The sequence below is a fragment of the Papio anubis genome, chromosome 19 (assembly GCF_008728515.1).
Source record: "Papio anubis isolate 15944 chromosome 19, Panubis1.0, whole genome shotgun sequence".
NCBI classification, from domain to species: domain Eukaryota; kingdom Metazoa; phylum Chordata; class Mammalia; order Primates; family Cercopithecidae; genus Papio; species Papio anubis.
The window spans coordinates 14,370,055-14,384,315 of NC_044994.1; the positions used below are offsets into that span (position 1 = coordinate 14,370,055).

General features: G+C 42.0%; 1 protein-coding gene across 1 annotated transcript in view; it reads left to right on the forward strand.

Annotated features, from left to right (window-relative positions):
• The window catches only part of GATA6 (GATA binding protein 6), a 32,887-nt gene extending 28,379 nt beyond the window's left edge, over positions 1-4,508 (forward strand). The window contains exon 7 of the mRNA XM_003914229.4: positions 3,161-4,508. Coding sequence (XP_003914278.1) covers positions 3,161-3,328 — 168 coding nt within the window. The 3' untranslated portion in view covers positions 3,329-4,508. The remainder of the gene's footprint in view (positions 1-3,160) is intronic.
• Positions 4,509-14,261: the final 9,753 nt, after the last annotated feature.

Genomic DNA, 14,261 nt, shown 5'->3' on the forward strand with positions numbered 1-14,261 from the left:
TTTACCTCTCCCACATGGTCTCTTCACTCTTTTGCTTCATCCTTCTGTTTTTCAGTTGGCTTTTCTTCTGAGCAGGCCAGGTGACCGCCTCTCTTCATCCGTCCTGCCTCCCATTTTGAACATCCTTCTCTCGCCGGTAACAACAGCTTCCCTTTATGGAATGTTTACCATGGCAGGGCACCTTGCCTTCGCTTTTACACACATGAGCTCATTTAATTGTCACAGCCATCCCTGAGGTGGGAAATGTGAGGATCTGGGCACAGAGGAGGCTCGGGGGGACTGCATTCAGCAGGGGACTGAATCAGGACAGGACTTGAGAGTCCAAGCTGCTTCCCCTCCTCCCCAGGCTCCTGTGCGGGCTGCCTTTGGTTCCTTGCCCAGGAGTCCTTGCCCTCTGCTATTCCTTTTCTGACTCCTGGGCTACCTTCCTGTCTCAGCCATTCATTTGTCATTCATGATAAGCAGCCAACAGTCAACTTTCTAATGTGTACGGATCCTGGCTACCCACATAGCCTGGGAGCTCCTGGGGCGGTGACTATCTTTCAGGCTCCTGGTCTAGTGTCTGGCTGTCGGTTGGTGCTTTGCCAATATTTCTTTTTTTCTTTTCTTTCTTTTTTTTTTTTTAATTTTTACTTTTTAGAGACAGGATCTTGCTCTGTCCCTCAGGCTGGAGTGCAGTGATGCAATCATAGCTCACTGCAGCCTCCATCACCTGGACTCAAGCAATTCTTCCACCTCAGCTCCCCAAATAGCTGGGACTACATGCCCAGCTAACTTTTGTATTTTTTGTAGAGATAGGGTCTCCCTATGTTGCCCAAGCTGGTCTCAAACTCCTGAGCTTAAGTGATTCACCCTCCTCGGCTTCCCAAAGCGTTGGGATTAAAGGCACGAGCCACCGTGCCCAGCCTGCTTATGTTTCTTGTTGCAGGCTGTGGTGGTGGTGACAGACCCCTCTGCTGTCTTGGCATTTCCCTGCCATTTGAGATGGGCTATTTCCTGGGCCAGTTCAGGAACCTTATCCATTTCAGAAAATAACACTTGCGGTGAAGTCAGATTTAGTCAGATGCATGCTGATGTGCCAGTTTTGGAATAAGAAAATCAATGCAAAGTTGGACGTGACATATATCATTATAAGGAAGCTCACTCTAATAGTTCCTTTCTAAATAACTAATTCTTTTGTAACGGAATATCATCCTTTTGCTTATTTATTTGAGGGTTAAATCTGGATCCACACTGGATTTGCTTCTCGTAGAGTCTGGAATTAAGGGCTAAAGTTAATCACTGTGTTTGTAAGTATAATCACGTTCATGGCATTCAGTTCTTTGGACAGGATTATTTTAGCTCTTTCAGAATTGCCACAAGAATCCATCTGAAGCTTTAGACATCTCACTGATTTTGTGAAATTTGCTTTTTAATGCACCTAAAACCCTCAGTTTAAGTCTTTACACTTAACAGAAGTTTGGGTGTGGGGCCAGTGTTGTTGCTGGATTTTCATAAAACCTTTCTGCTGGGAAAGGGAAGGAGTGGTTACCTGTGGAGGGGTTGGGTTTGGTCTGTCTGGTTGGGAGGAAGGAAGTTTGGGTGTTTAGACTCAGAGGGCTTGCTCCCTGAAGTCCTGCCTCCTCCTAGCCTCATGGGCTTATGGTGAGGGTTGAGAGCAAACCAGATCTTGTTGGAAAAACGAGTAGAATTGAACCTCATTCACTTGCAGGCCGCAGAGGCTCGGCACACTTCCTTTCTGTTCTGCCTGTGTCTACTGCCAGAGAAATGGCTGTTTTAAGGATTTAATGGGATTATGTATGTAAAAAAGAAATTCTTTGAAAAGTACACAATGTCCTACCTCTGTCAAATAACAAGTATCTGGTAATTTATAGAATGGAACCCTGAAAGCTTGGAAGGAATAAGAGCTCCTGAACTTTTAGAAGGAAAAAGGCGATTTTAAAAAGTACATGATTATGGTGAGATTTTTCAAAAAGCATCTCAAAAGCAAGTTTATTCAAACTGTTGTCTAAACAGATTTTAGTTATTTTGGTTTGATTCTACTAAATTATATGATATTTCCTATTTGGCCTTTCTCACGTGAATAGGAGGAATGGGTGGAAGAGGGGAAAGGTGAACTTGTGCTTCAAGAAATCATTGTGGCTGGGCACAGTGGCTCATGCCTGTAATGCCAGCACCCTGGGAGGCTGAGGCAGGCAGATCACCTGAGGTCAGGAGTTCGAGACCAGCCTGGCCAACATGGTGAAACCCCGTCTCTACTGAAAACGCAAAAATTAGCCAGGTGTGGTGGTGCGTGCCTGTAATCCCAGCTACTTGGGAGGCTGAGGCAGGAGAATCACTTGAACCCAGGAGATGGAGGTTGCACTGAGCTGAGATCGTGCCACTGCACTCCAGCCTGGGAGACAGTGAGACTCTTTGTTTCAAAAAAAAAAAAGAAATCATTGCCATGATCATGCATGGCAGATAGAGGATGTTAGCATTTTCTTTATAATGTGGTCTGCTTCAGAGATGGACTGTTCTTGTAAAGAATTAAGGTAAATGAGGTAGATTTTAAAACCTGTATATGCACGGGCTTATTTTCCATGAAGTCAGTGCTAAAAAATCTCACTTATCAGGGAACGTTGAACTGTGTAGCTTTTCTAAAAAGTCTAAAAGACTTTGCCATCACTGGATAAGCCTTGTTAGAGCTGTGTGTGTGTGTGTGTGTGTATATGTATGTGTGCACGTGCACACGTTTCTCTTTGGAAATGATTAGGTTGTGCGAGCATCATTAATGCCTGTTTACCCACACAGTGAGGTTTGTTTCACCGTCAGAGATCTTAGAACTTGGCACTTTTGACAAATAGGATTCCTTCAGTTCCCCTTCCTTTTGTCCAGCTCTGCATCTTGCCAGTGGCTCCTGCCCTGAGTTCTAAAGTTTCCAAGGCTTGAGTGGCCAGGGTCAGGTCAGTGGCACCGCGTGCAATGCAGGGAAAAGCCCCCACTTGCTGGGGGCAGGGGATAGTAATGCCGACCTCACTTGCCCTGCCCTGGGTCCGCCCAGGAGCAGCTCTGGCCCTGGCTGCACTGACCCGTTCATTAGTTCTCATGTTCTTAACTAGCAGGATGGTAACCGCCTCTCCCCTTCTCGTCTCTCCTCTCTGTCCCCCTCTTCTGCCAGGCGGGTGCCCCGGTGATGACTGGCGCGGGAGAGAGCACCAATCCCGAGAACAGCGAGCTCAAATATTCGGGTCAAGATGGGCTCTACATAGGCGTCAGTCTGGCCTCGCCGGCCGAAGTCACGTCCTCCGTGCGACAGGATTCCTGGTGCGCCCTGGCCCTGGCCTGAGCCCATGCCGCCAAGAGGCAGGGAGGGCTCCGCCGCGGGCCTCACTCCACTCGTGTCTGCTTTTGTGCAGCAGTCCAGACAGTGGCGACTGCGCTGACAGAACGTGATTCTCGTGCCTTTTATTTTGAAAGAGATGTTTTCCCCAAGAGGCTTGCTGAAGAGTGAGAGAAGATGGAAGGGAAGGGCCGGTGCAACTGGGCGCGTTGCCTCCCTCTCTGGCCAGGGCCACTCCAGCCAGCCCGCCCGCCTCCGGGGCGGACCCTGCTCCGCTTCCAGAAACCAGGACTAGGACCTGGGCCTTGCCTGCTAAGGAATATTGAGAGAGATTTTTTTAAAAAGATTTTGCATTTTGTCCAAAATCATGTGCTTCTTCTGATCAATTTTGGTTGTTCCAGAATTTCTTCATACCTTTTCCACATCCAGATTTCACGTGCGTTCGTGGAGAAGATCACTTGAGGCCATTTGGTACACATCTCTGGAGGCTGAGTCGGTTCATGAGGTCTCTTGTCAAAAATATTATTCAGTTTGCAAGACTGCATTGTAACTTTAACATACACTGTGACTGACGTTTCTCAAAGTTCATATTGTGTGGCTGATCTGAAGTCAGTCAGAATTTGTAAACAGGGTAGCAAACAAGATATTTTTCTTCCATGTATACAATAATTTTTTTTAAAAGTGCAATTTGCGTTGCAGCAATCAGTGTTAAATCATTTGCATAAGATTTAACAGCATTTTTTTATAATGAATGTAAACATTTTAACTTAATGGTACTTAAAATAATTTAAAAGAAAAATGTTAACTTAGACATTCTTATGCTTCTTTTACAACTACATCCCATTTCTATATTTCCAATTGTTAAAGAAAAATATTTCAAGAACAAATCTTCTCTCAGGAAAATTGCCTTTCTCTATTTGTTAAGGATTTTTATACAAGAACACCAATATACCCCCTTTATTTTACTGTGGAATATGTGCTGGAAAAATTGCAACAACACTTTACTACCTAACGGATAGAATTTGTAAATACTCTAGGTATCTGTAAACACTCTGATGAAATCTGTATAGTGTGACTAACCCACAGGCAGGTTGGTTTACATTAATTTTTTTTGAATGGGATGTCCTATGGAAACCTATTTCACCAGAGTTTTAAAAATAAAAAGGGTATTGTTTTGTCTTCTGTACAGTGAGTTCCTTCCCTTTTCAAAGCTTTCTTTTTATGCTGTATGTGGCTATAGATACTCATATAAAACAAGTGCATGTGAAGTTTGCAAAATGCTTTAAGGCCTTCCTTTCAAAGCGTAGTCTTTTTGGAGCTGTTTTATACCTTTTATACCTTGGCTTATTTGAAGTTGACCCATGGGGTTAGTTACCACTCTCCATGTGCATTGGGGACAGTTTTTTTTAAGTGGGAAGGACCCAGTATTAGATTTGAGATGATAAGCATTTTGTTTGGGATCAATGGTTAAAAACATTCTAGAAAGTTCAGATTTTTTTTTCTTTGTGAATGAAATATATTCTGGCCCAAGAACAGAGCGATTTCCTTTCACTTTTTTCCTTTTGCAACGTGCCTTGAAGTCTCAAAGCTCACCTGAGGTTGCAGACGTTACCCTTATCAGAAGATACGTAGAAATGATTCCAACAGCCTCTTTGTATTTTCTTCATTGTTGAGTAGATTTCAGGAAATCAGGAGGCTGTTTCACAATACAGAATGGTGGCATATAACTGTGGCTCCCTGAGTGTACAGTATTGTTTACTTCTTGCACTTATTACAGTCATTCTGTGGGGTTCAGTCTGAATCTTTCAAGAGAAGGAATGTCTTCCTTAGTCCTGGTGAATGCTACTCTTTGGAGGGACAGTGTCCATAGCCAGTGTGTGTGTGTTTTTCTGGGGAATTCAGTAAGGCCCGCATGCACCCTGATATCATAAGGTGGGCCAGAACTGTGGTTAAGAGTGTTGGGTATGCAAGCAGATCACTAGGCTTCAAGTCCCTGCTTGGCAGTGGATGAGCTCTGTGACCTTGGGCAAGTTATCCAGCGCTCATCTTTCTAATCTAAAATACAGGCAAACAGTATATAAATCACAGGATTAAGTGAGATAGTCCATGCCAAGTGCCAAGCACAATACCTGGCACATATTAAGTACTAACTTGACTTTGAAAGACAGTGGCATGATTTGCAACAGGTCCTTTGAATAATATCTGACTACCTGGAATATCAGCAGTTTATGGTCTGTAAGAATCCGATGTCCTATGGGTCACCTGTGCTTCTTCAACAAGGCCAAGAAGAGTGAAATGAGAGACTCCCTCTAATCCAGGGGGTTGCAGAAATGGAGGGAGGATGCATGAGACCTGATTGTTTAATAATAGAACAAGGCTGTTCTGACAACAGAAGAAAATTATTAGCCCCATGAACCGATGTCTGTTTTCCTCTCTCCTTTTATGGTTCTCATTACTTGGAGTGCTTTTTGGTGGGTTGGGAGTTGTTAAAATTAATACGGTTTGATTGGAAAATGAATTTTTCTTATTGGGGCTTCCAAATGACCCTTTTTCTGGGATGATCTCAAATATTGCTCCTTCCAATTCTAAAAATAATTCTAGTTTTTATGAAATAAATTACCATGGGCAGAGGAAGAGGGGGCTTCTTATAGCCTGTCCTAACACAATGAACTCCACTATCTGAGCTTTTAAATGATTACTTTCTTACCTATGATTGCATAAAGCAGAAGTTTGTTAAATTTGCTCCAGATACACAATTTCAGCACTCCTCCCCCAAAGTATGACACGTGAAACTGAACACGACCTAATCATTTCTCAAAAGGGAATGCATTCAGATAGATGCTGCACCTCAGCTTAAAGAACCCCCAGGCCCTATACCGTGGACTGTAGAATTTATGTCCTCTGTCACACATGGCTGATTTGAGGCCATCTTAAATAAGTGAAGACTCTGTCTGGGGTCTCTCTTCAGGGTCACTTAATGTTGTTTCCTGGTGCTTATGGGAGGGTCAGGAAAGCAAAGGGAACCACTCATTTCCCAGTGCAAATAAATTAACTTCTTGCTCATGGGAAATGTTTTTCGCAGTCCTTGGAAATTTGATGTAATTTCAGATCATAGATAAATTGGCTGCTTTGCTGGGAGGGCAACCCAAAGAGTCTTCAGTGCTGTGCCAGATTCCAGGGTGCGTTCAGGTTGGAGCAGTGTAGTGGGGAGCAAGGTGGCAGGCAGAAGCAAATATTTTCAGAATCAGGCAGCGCTGGCTTATTAAGATGCTTTTTTCTCTTTCTTTCTTTCTTTCTTCCTTTCTTTCCTTTCTTTCCTTTCTTTCCTTCTTTCCTTCTTTCTTTCTTTTCTTTCTTTTCTTTCTTTCTCTTCTTTTCTTCTTTTTTCAGAGTCCAGAGTGCTAACCATTACACCATGGAACCACCCTCTTCTTCTTTTTTCTTTTTTTTTTTTTTTTTTTTGAGACAGAGTCTGGCTGTCTCACCCAGGCTGGAGAGCAGTGTCACAATCATAGTTCACTTGCAGCCTCAACTTTCTGGGCTCAAGTGATCCTTCCACCTCAGCCTCCCAAATTGCTAGTATTATAGGCGTGAGCCACTGCAGCTGGCTAAAATGCATTTTGTTTCTGGGTTGAAATACTAGCAAGTCAGTGTGGCAATACTAGTTATCTTCTGTTGCTTGGGAGCTCTAATTGGCAGTCAGATATGCTTTGATTATTTTAAATGGAAAACATTTTAATAAACTTGCTAGACCAAATCTTTCAAAACAGGGTCTGTGGGAAAAAATGTGGTACCTACAGCTCTGACCGCGTGAGGCCCTTGGATGGATTCTGTGTGGCTGAGCCTTTAGCAGCTGCATTCTGAGAAGGCCACTTTGCTCATGACCTTCTGGTGGGGCTGGGATCAGGCAGGAGAAGGTGACAGACATCAGTAGGACAGGCAGAAGAAGAGTCAAAGGGTATTTTCAGTTGGTTCAACTTAAAGGATGCCAGAAAGTCTTAGTTTATAGGGACTTTGGATAAATATATTGTGGTTGGTAGTTCCAAATCGCTTCTAAGGAAAGTTAGGATGTTGCAGGTGCGTGTCTGCACCTCTGAGACTCATGTCAGAGCAAGCACCCATGCTTCTCCGAATATTCTCCAGCATATTCCAAGTATGCGCTAGGGAACCAGCGTGACGACGGGTGCTTCACTGCCCCTGCCGCCTGGTAGCTGTCACAGGGAAGTGACCATTACACAGTTGACGTCACTATTTTGGCTCAAGAGATGCTTATTTTGCTTGGTGGCTTTCTTTTAAAAGAACATTTAAAAATGACTAAAATATAGTGATTAAAGAAGGTTTAATGAGGAGAAGTGCTTATATTTCAGTTATCAGTGGTCAAAATAATCATCTACATATCCTATAGCTTTGGGGCAAGTTGATTGCTCTCTCTGGATCTCAGTAGCCAAAAAATGGCAAGATCTGGCAGTTGGGGTCTAGAAGGTCCTTTCTATCTGCTTTTACATCCCACAGTCCCAGGGGTAGACTGTATGCAAGGTGATGGCGGCTCTGTGGCTGAGTTTGAGGGGCTCATAGGGCCCCTCTGTGAGTAAGGAGGCTGGTAGATTTACAGTCTCCTCTCTTCCTGTCTCCTCACCACCTCAGATCTGATATCTGGAGGCCAAGTCCTCCCGTAACCTTAGGCTCTAGAGGGTGAGAGTTGCAGTCATATTCACGAACCCAGGGGCTTAGTAAGGGCTGCCACTGCCCCCTAATGCTGAACTATTTGATCTGGGTCCCCCATATGAAACCGAGACAGTGATACGAATCCAGACCGGAAAATGGAAAAGTCTGGCATCGGAGCAGTCCGCAGAACAAGGAAAAAACAGCTTTGCTTTGCTTGGCCCATTGCTTCAATATCTTGTAGTTGGTTTTCTATTTCTTGGAAACAATCAACATTTCATTGTTGTTTGCCTTCTGTGTCTTCTCTTTGGCTACTACAGTTTTCCTCTCTGTCTCATCACTCCCTTCCAGGTTTTTACCCTTACTTTTGTGAATTCTATTTCTTTAATGCTCCAAGACTGGTCTGAGATAGGAATAACAAATATTTATATAGCACTGTGTGCCAGTTTCTATGCAAAATTCTTCACATATACCCATTTATCTCATCTTCATACCAAGTAAAGGGGGTGGTACTATTCCCATCTTAGGGATGTGTCTACGGAGACACAGAGAAGTTAAGTCACTTGCCCAAGTTTGCACTGTGGCAGAGCTAGGATTCGAGCCCCTGCAGTGTGGCTCCAGAGCACATGCTCCTAATCACTACATCATGTTGTCTTTTCATCTTGATTTAAAGGCAAAAAAATAGGAAGGACATGGCAGCCCACACCTGTAATCCCAGCATTTTGGGAGGCTGAGGTGGGTGGATCACCTGAGGTCAGGAGTTCAAGACCAGCCTGGCCAATATGGTGAAACGCTTTCTCTACTAAAAATACAAACATTAGCCAGGCGTTGTGGTACACACCTGTAATCCCAGCTACTTGGGAGGCTGGGGCAGGAGAATTGCTTGAACCTGGGAGACAGAGGGTGCAGTAAGCCGAGATCCTGCCACTGGACTCCAGCCTGGGCAACAGAGTGAGACTCCGTCTCAAAAAATAAAATAAAATAAAATAAAATAAAAAAATAGAATAGGTGAAGAAAGAGAAGAACATGCAGGGAAGCCATCGCTGTCTGAAAGCGGAGGCTATGCTCTTTCTTTCTCCAGAAATACACAAGTATCATTTGCAACACAGGTATGCCTAGGTTGAAGAAACTGAGTAAACGTGTATTTCTCACAGTTAGTTGTTTCTTTAGAACATACAAGAGAGTGCCTAGTTGTTAGCTGGAAAGTTTAGAGGTATCGTTCTATTTTTGGCGTGAGTCCCTTCCCCTTTTCTTGTAACTTCAAGTGCAGCTTATTATGCTCTTATCTAGCTCAAAAGATTAGGGTAAAGCATTTTGTAAAGTGTAAAAAAGCTGGTGAAATGATGAACAGTGGTTAAAACTGAACACCAGAGGGAACAAGGAATACCTTGTTGTGGTGTAAAATCTCTGTGCTTAGCTGTGCCAAAGAATTTTTTCAGGAAAACTTGCGCAAGATCTTGGCAGTGGTGTCTTGGGCTTTATCTTTTTAAATAAGTGTTCATTACTGCTTACATCATTGTTGCTATTATTATTTTGGTAAGTGTACATTGCCAGGGATGCGCTGTGTCAGGGGTTCTCCAACTCCCATGCGCACGAGAATCACACACAGGGCTTGTGAAAATGGCAGAGTCCTTAACTTCCCCAGAGAACTGGATTCTGCAGGCCTCGTCTTGGAAGCTGCAATTTTGGCCTTTGCATTCATTAAAATTTCTTGGCTAGTACAAAATCACAAAGTTATAAGTTAGAATGTACTAAAAAAATTGTCCTTTTCACCCCTCTACCTCAGTCAGTCAGTTCCTTTCTCAGATGTTACCTCTTTTTCTCTTTCTTCCTTTCTTCCTTCCTTTCTTTCCCTCCCTCCCTCCGTCTTTTCTTTTCTTTTCTTTTTTCTTTTCTTTTTCTCCTCCTCCTCCTTCTTCTTCCTTTCTTTCATTTCCTTCCTTCCTTTCTTTCTTCCTTCATTCCTTCCTTCCTTCCTTTTTTTTTTTTTTTTTTTCTTCTAGGGTCTCCCTCAGTCACCCAGACTGGAGTGCAGTGGCATGATTTTGGCTCACTGCAACCTCCACTTCCCAGGTTCAAGTGATTCTCCTGCCTCGGCCTCCCCAGTAGCTAGGACTACAGGCGAGTGCACCACACCCAGCTAATTTTTGTATTTTTAGTAGAGATGGGGCTTCTCCATGTTGGTCAGGCTGGTCTTGAACTCCTGGGTGGCCTGCCGGCTGGGCCTCCCAAAGTGCTGGGATTACAGGCGTGAGCTACCGTGCCTAGCCATAACTTCTTATTCCTTGCATAGATTGTATGCATTGACTAGGGATGCACACACAATATATTCCAATTTTTTGACACATAGGGTAGCGCACTATACACATTGCTTTGCATTTTGCTTTCTTCACTTAGTATATTGGGTAGGTCATTATTTAATCAGCACCATATTTAAGTGCATTTGTTTCCAGACTTTGGTTTTTCAAGTAATGCTGCAATTAATATCCGCTATCTGCGTCATTTCACGCAGGTGCAAATATATCTGTAAAATGAATTTATGGAAGTAGCATTACTGACTCAAGGGTATCTACTTTTCATTTTGATAGATATTGCCAAATTGCTCTCACAGAGGTTTCCCCAATTTGTACTCCCACCAGCAATGGACAGGAGTGTTTTTCTTGGTCACACAAGTCTGATGTCAAACATTCTGATCTTGTCAGTCTTGATTCTCTGAGTTTTGTTTTGCATTCATCTTATTGTGAGTGAAGTCAAACATCTTTTCCTTTGATTAGGAGCCATGTGTAATTCCTTTTATGTGAACTTTTTGCCCATCTCTATACATTTTCTTTACTTATTTTTTTCTGTTGGATTATCAGTCTCATTGATTTGAGAAGTTCTTCGCATGTTAAGGAAAGCAGCCCTGTGTCTGAAATATACTTGACATAAATATATGTATATTTTTTCTTTTTTTTTTTTGTTTTACTTTGTTTATACTTTTTAAAAAGGCATGATGATCTTTTCTTCTAAAAAGTAATTCAATTTATTGGTCTTTTCTTTTATGGCTTTGGAGTTTTATATAATATTAGGAAGGCCTTCCCCACCATTAAGATGATTTTTTAAAAATCCTGTGTTTTCTTCTAGTATTTTTATAGCTTTATTTTTCAGGTTTGCATTGTTTTTTTAATCTGGAACTTTTGTTGTTGATTGTTGTAACATGTAGAGTATATATTCAACATTTGTCCAAATGGCAGCCTTATTGTCACAGCATCATTTCCTGAATAATCCATCTCCCTCTCACTGATTGAAATTAGAAAGTTAAAATTATATAAATTCTCATATGTATATGTATTCTTTTATAAATTCTTATGTGGATATATGTTTAATACAAATTTACATATATATTTGGGTCTATTTCTGGGTTTTCTATTTTGTACCAATGATATGTTTATGTATGTATCAATCTTATACATATTTCTTTGATTATTATATAAGCATGCCTCACTTAACGACAAGAATACTTTCTGAGAAATATATCAGGCAATTTCATCATTGTGTAAACATCATAGAGTGTGGTTACATAAATTTAGATGGTTTAGCCTACCACGTACCTAGGCTATAATGATATAGCCTATGGCACCTAGGCTACAAACTTGTACAGCATGTGACTCTACTGAATAATGTATGCAATTGTAACACAATGGTAAGTATTTATGTATCTAAACACATCCAGACTTAGATAATATACAACACAAATACAGTAGTATCATCTTATGGGACCACTTTCATATATATGCAGTCCATTTTTGACCAAAATGTCATTGTGTGGTGCATGACTATACTTTGCATGTATTTTGCTATTTAGAAAGCTAGCTCCTTTTCATTAATCTTATCTTTTAAATAAGAATTTGATCAGTATTCTTGCTCACTTATTTTTCCATACAAATTTTAGAATCAGCTTTTTCCATTTCAAAAAAAATCCTGTTGGTATTTTTATTGGAATGGTATTAAAATTTTAGATTAGCTTAGGGAGAATTAATATATCTTAATTTTGTTAAGTCTTCCTGTCCAAGATGAAGTAGGTCTTTTTGTTTGTTAAAATTTTTTTCTGTGTCCCTCATAAGCATTTTAACCTTTTCTTCCTATAGATCTTGTGCATGTTTCTGGTTAAGTGTATTCTTAGGTGTTCAATACTTTCTGATGTTAGTTTAACTATTCTAATGGATTGTCATGTTCATTAAGAGTGTAGTAAGCCTCTTTCCCAGAACCATTTAAAATTCTCATATTTTTTTCAGTTGATTCTCATGTGTTTTCTGAGGGAATAAGCAGTTTCTATTTGTACTGCTGGTGGTTCAGGTGTTGGTGGAAACACTTTTCATGGTGTTGTCTGATTAAGGAAATCTAGATACCTCACACTGCATTTATTCACTTAAATCATCAATTCATATAACTTGAGAGATGTAAGAGACTTGACTGAGGTCCAGCTGAGGAAACTGAGTCTCAGAGAGGGTGGGTTGTGGCTGGTCAGTATAGGGCGTGGGTTTCCAGGCTTGGGGATCCATGACCTTGGTGCTCTGGGCTAGGCTGACAGGTCCCTGAAGGAAATGCGAGAACCAAACACTGTGAGCGAAAGCTTGGACTTTGGCAGACGCTATAACTTCTTTTTACTCTGAGTAATGCTTCATTAATCGGTTTAGGAATTAACAAGATACTGAGACTTGGGCCAATATGGTTTTTCAAAGATTGCATGTGTCTCCAAACACCACCTCTGAGTTCCCTCCAGGAAGTAGCCCACATGACCATTGGTCTCCAATGAATCACCAGGCCACATTTGCTGAAGTAAATGGAAGCATTGCGAGAGCAGAAAATCAGGGCAGACACCTACACTTGCTAATCCAAACAACCGCCCTTTTTGAGCCACTGGAGGTCAGTTATCACCAAATGGACAGACACACTCGGCAAAGTTTTTGCAGGCTTCACAGCTTGTAAATAAGAGACTGCATTCTTCATGCTTCCTCTTGTTGAATCTGGCAGAGGGAAGACCTCTGGCTCTAATCAGCTGGGCAATGACCAGTAGCTGGGCTGGCAGGAAACAGTGATGACTCCATTTGAATACACTTTGTGAACCCACTATACTTAATTCAGAGGACCCATATACCAAGAACGCAGGGCTTCTTATTCATGGAAAATCATCCTGGGAATACTGGTTGCATGTTACTTATAATTTATAAAGACATACCAAATACCAATTGGTCTGTGTGGAATACACTGGCATAGATTTAATAATATTTAACATCTCTGTAATTCGTCATTCTCTTCATTCTTATATTCTTTTTTTTGAGATGGAGTCTCACTGTGTTGCCCAGGCTGGCGTGATCTCGGCTCACTGCAACCTCCACCTCCCAGGTTCATGTGGTTCTCCTGCCTCAGCCTCCTGAGTAGCTGGGACTACAGGCATGAGCTACCACTGCCTGGCTAATTTTTGTATTAATAGAGATGGGGTTTCATCACGTTGGCCAGGCTGGTCTCAAACTCCTGACCTCAGGTGATCCATCCACGTAGGCCTCCCAAAGTGCTGGGATTACAGGAGTGAGCCTTTCTTATATTCTTATATTCTTATTTTCTTATATTCTTATTATTATTTCTTATATTCTTACTATTATTTGTACTATTACCAGGACTTCCTTCTTTGTGGCTTTGTTTACCCTATTCTTCCATTTACATTTTGCCGATCACTTGAGTCTCTAAAAAAAATTTCTGACTCTTTGATATCACTAGGTATGATTTCCAGGTGAACCCTTCCAGGAGAAATTTCAGAAGGTGTCTCCTTTTCTTTCTAAATGGGTCAGAGATACCTTTATTTTGGAACTGACCATGGGAAGTCTTCAGTTGTTGTTTATATCTTGGATTAGGGCAGCAGATGGAGCTTTTCTCCCCTGCCCCCAGCACCATCCAACCTTCTTTCCTTGACCTCTTGGAAGCATTTGACATTGTGGGCCTCTCCATCTTACCTGAAGCCTTCTCCCGCTTTGACTCCTGAGATATCGTAGATGAATCAGGGCTGTGGTGAAGTGGAAACACTGTACCTTCAGAGTCATGCAAATGGGGTTTTGAATCTTGGCTCCACACACCAGCTCTGAGGCTTGAACAAGTTCTGGAACCACTCAAGGCTGCAATGTTCTTATCTCAAAAAGGAGGGTGACATAATCCGCCTCGTCTGCCAGTCTTCAGCCTTGAAGCCTTATTCAACTTCCGCTTTTTGAGGGTAGGGGCAGAGTCTGTACCCCGGGACATGATG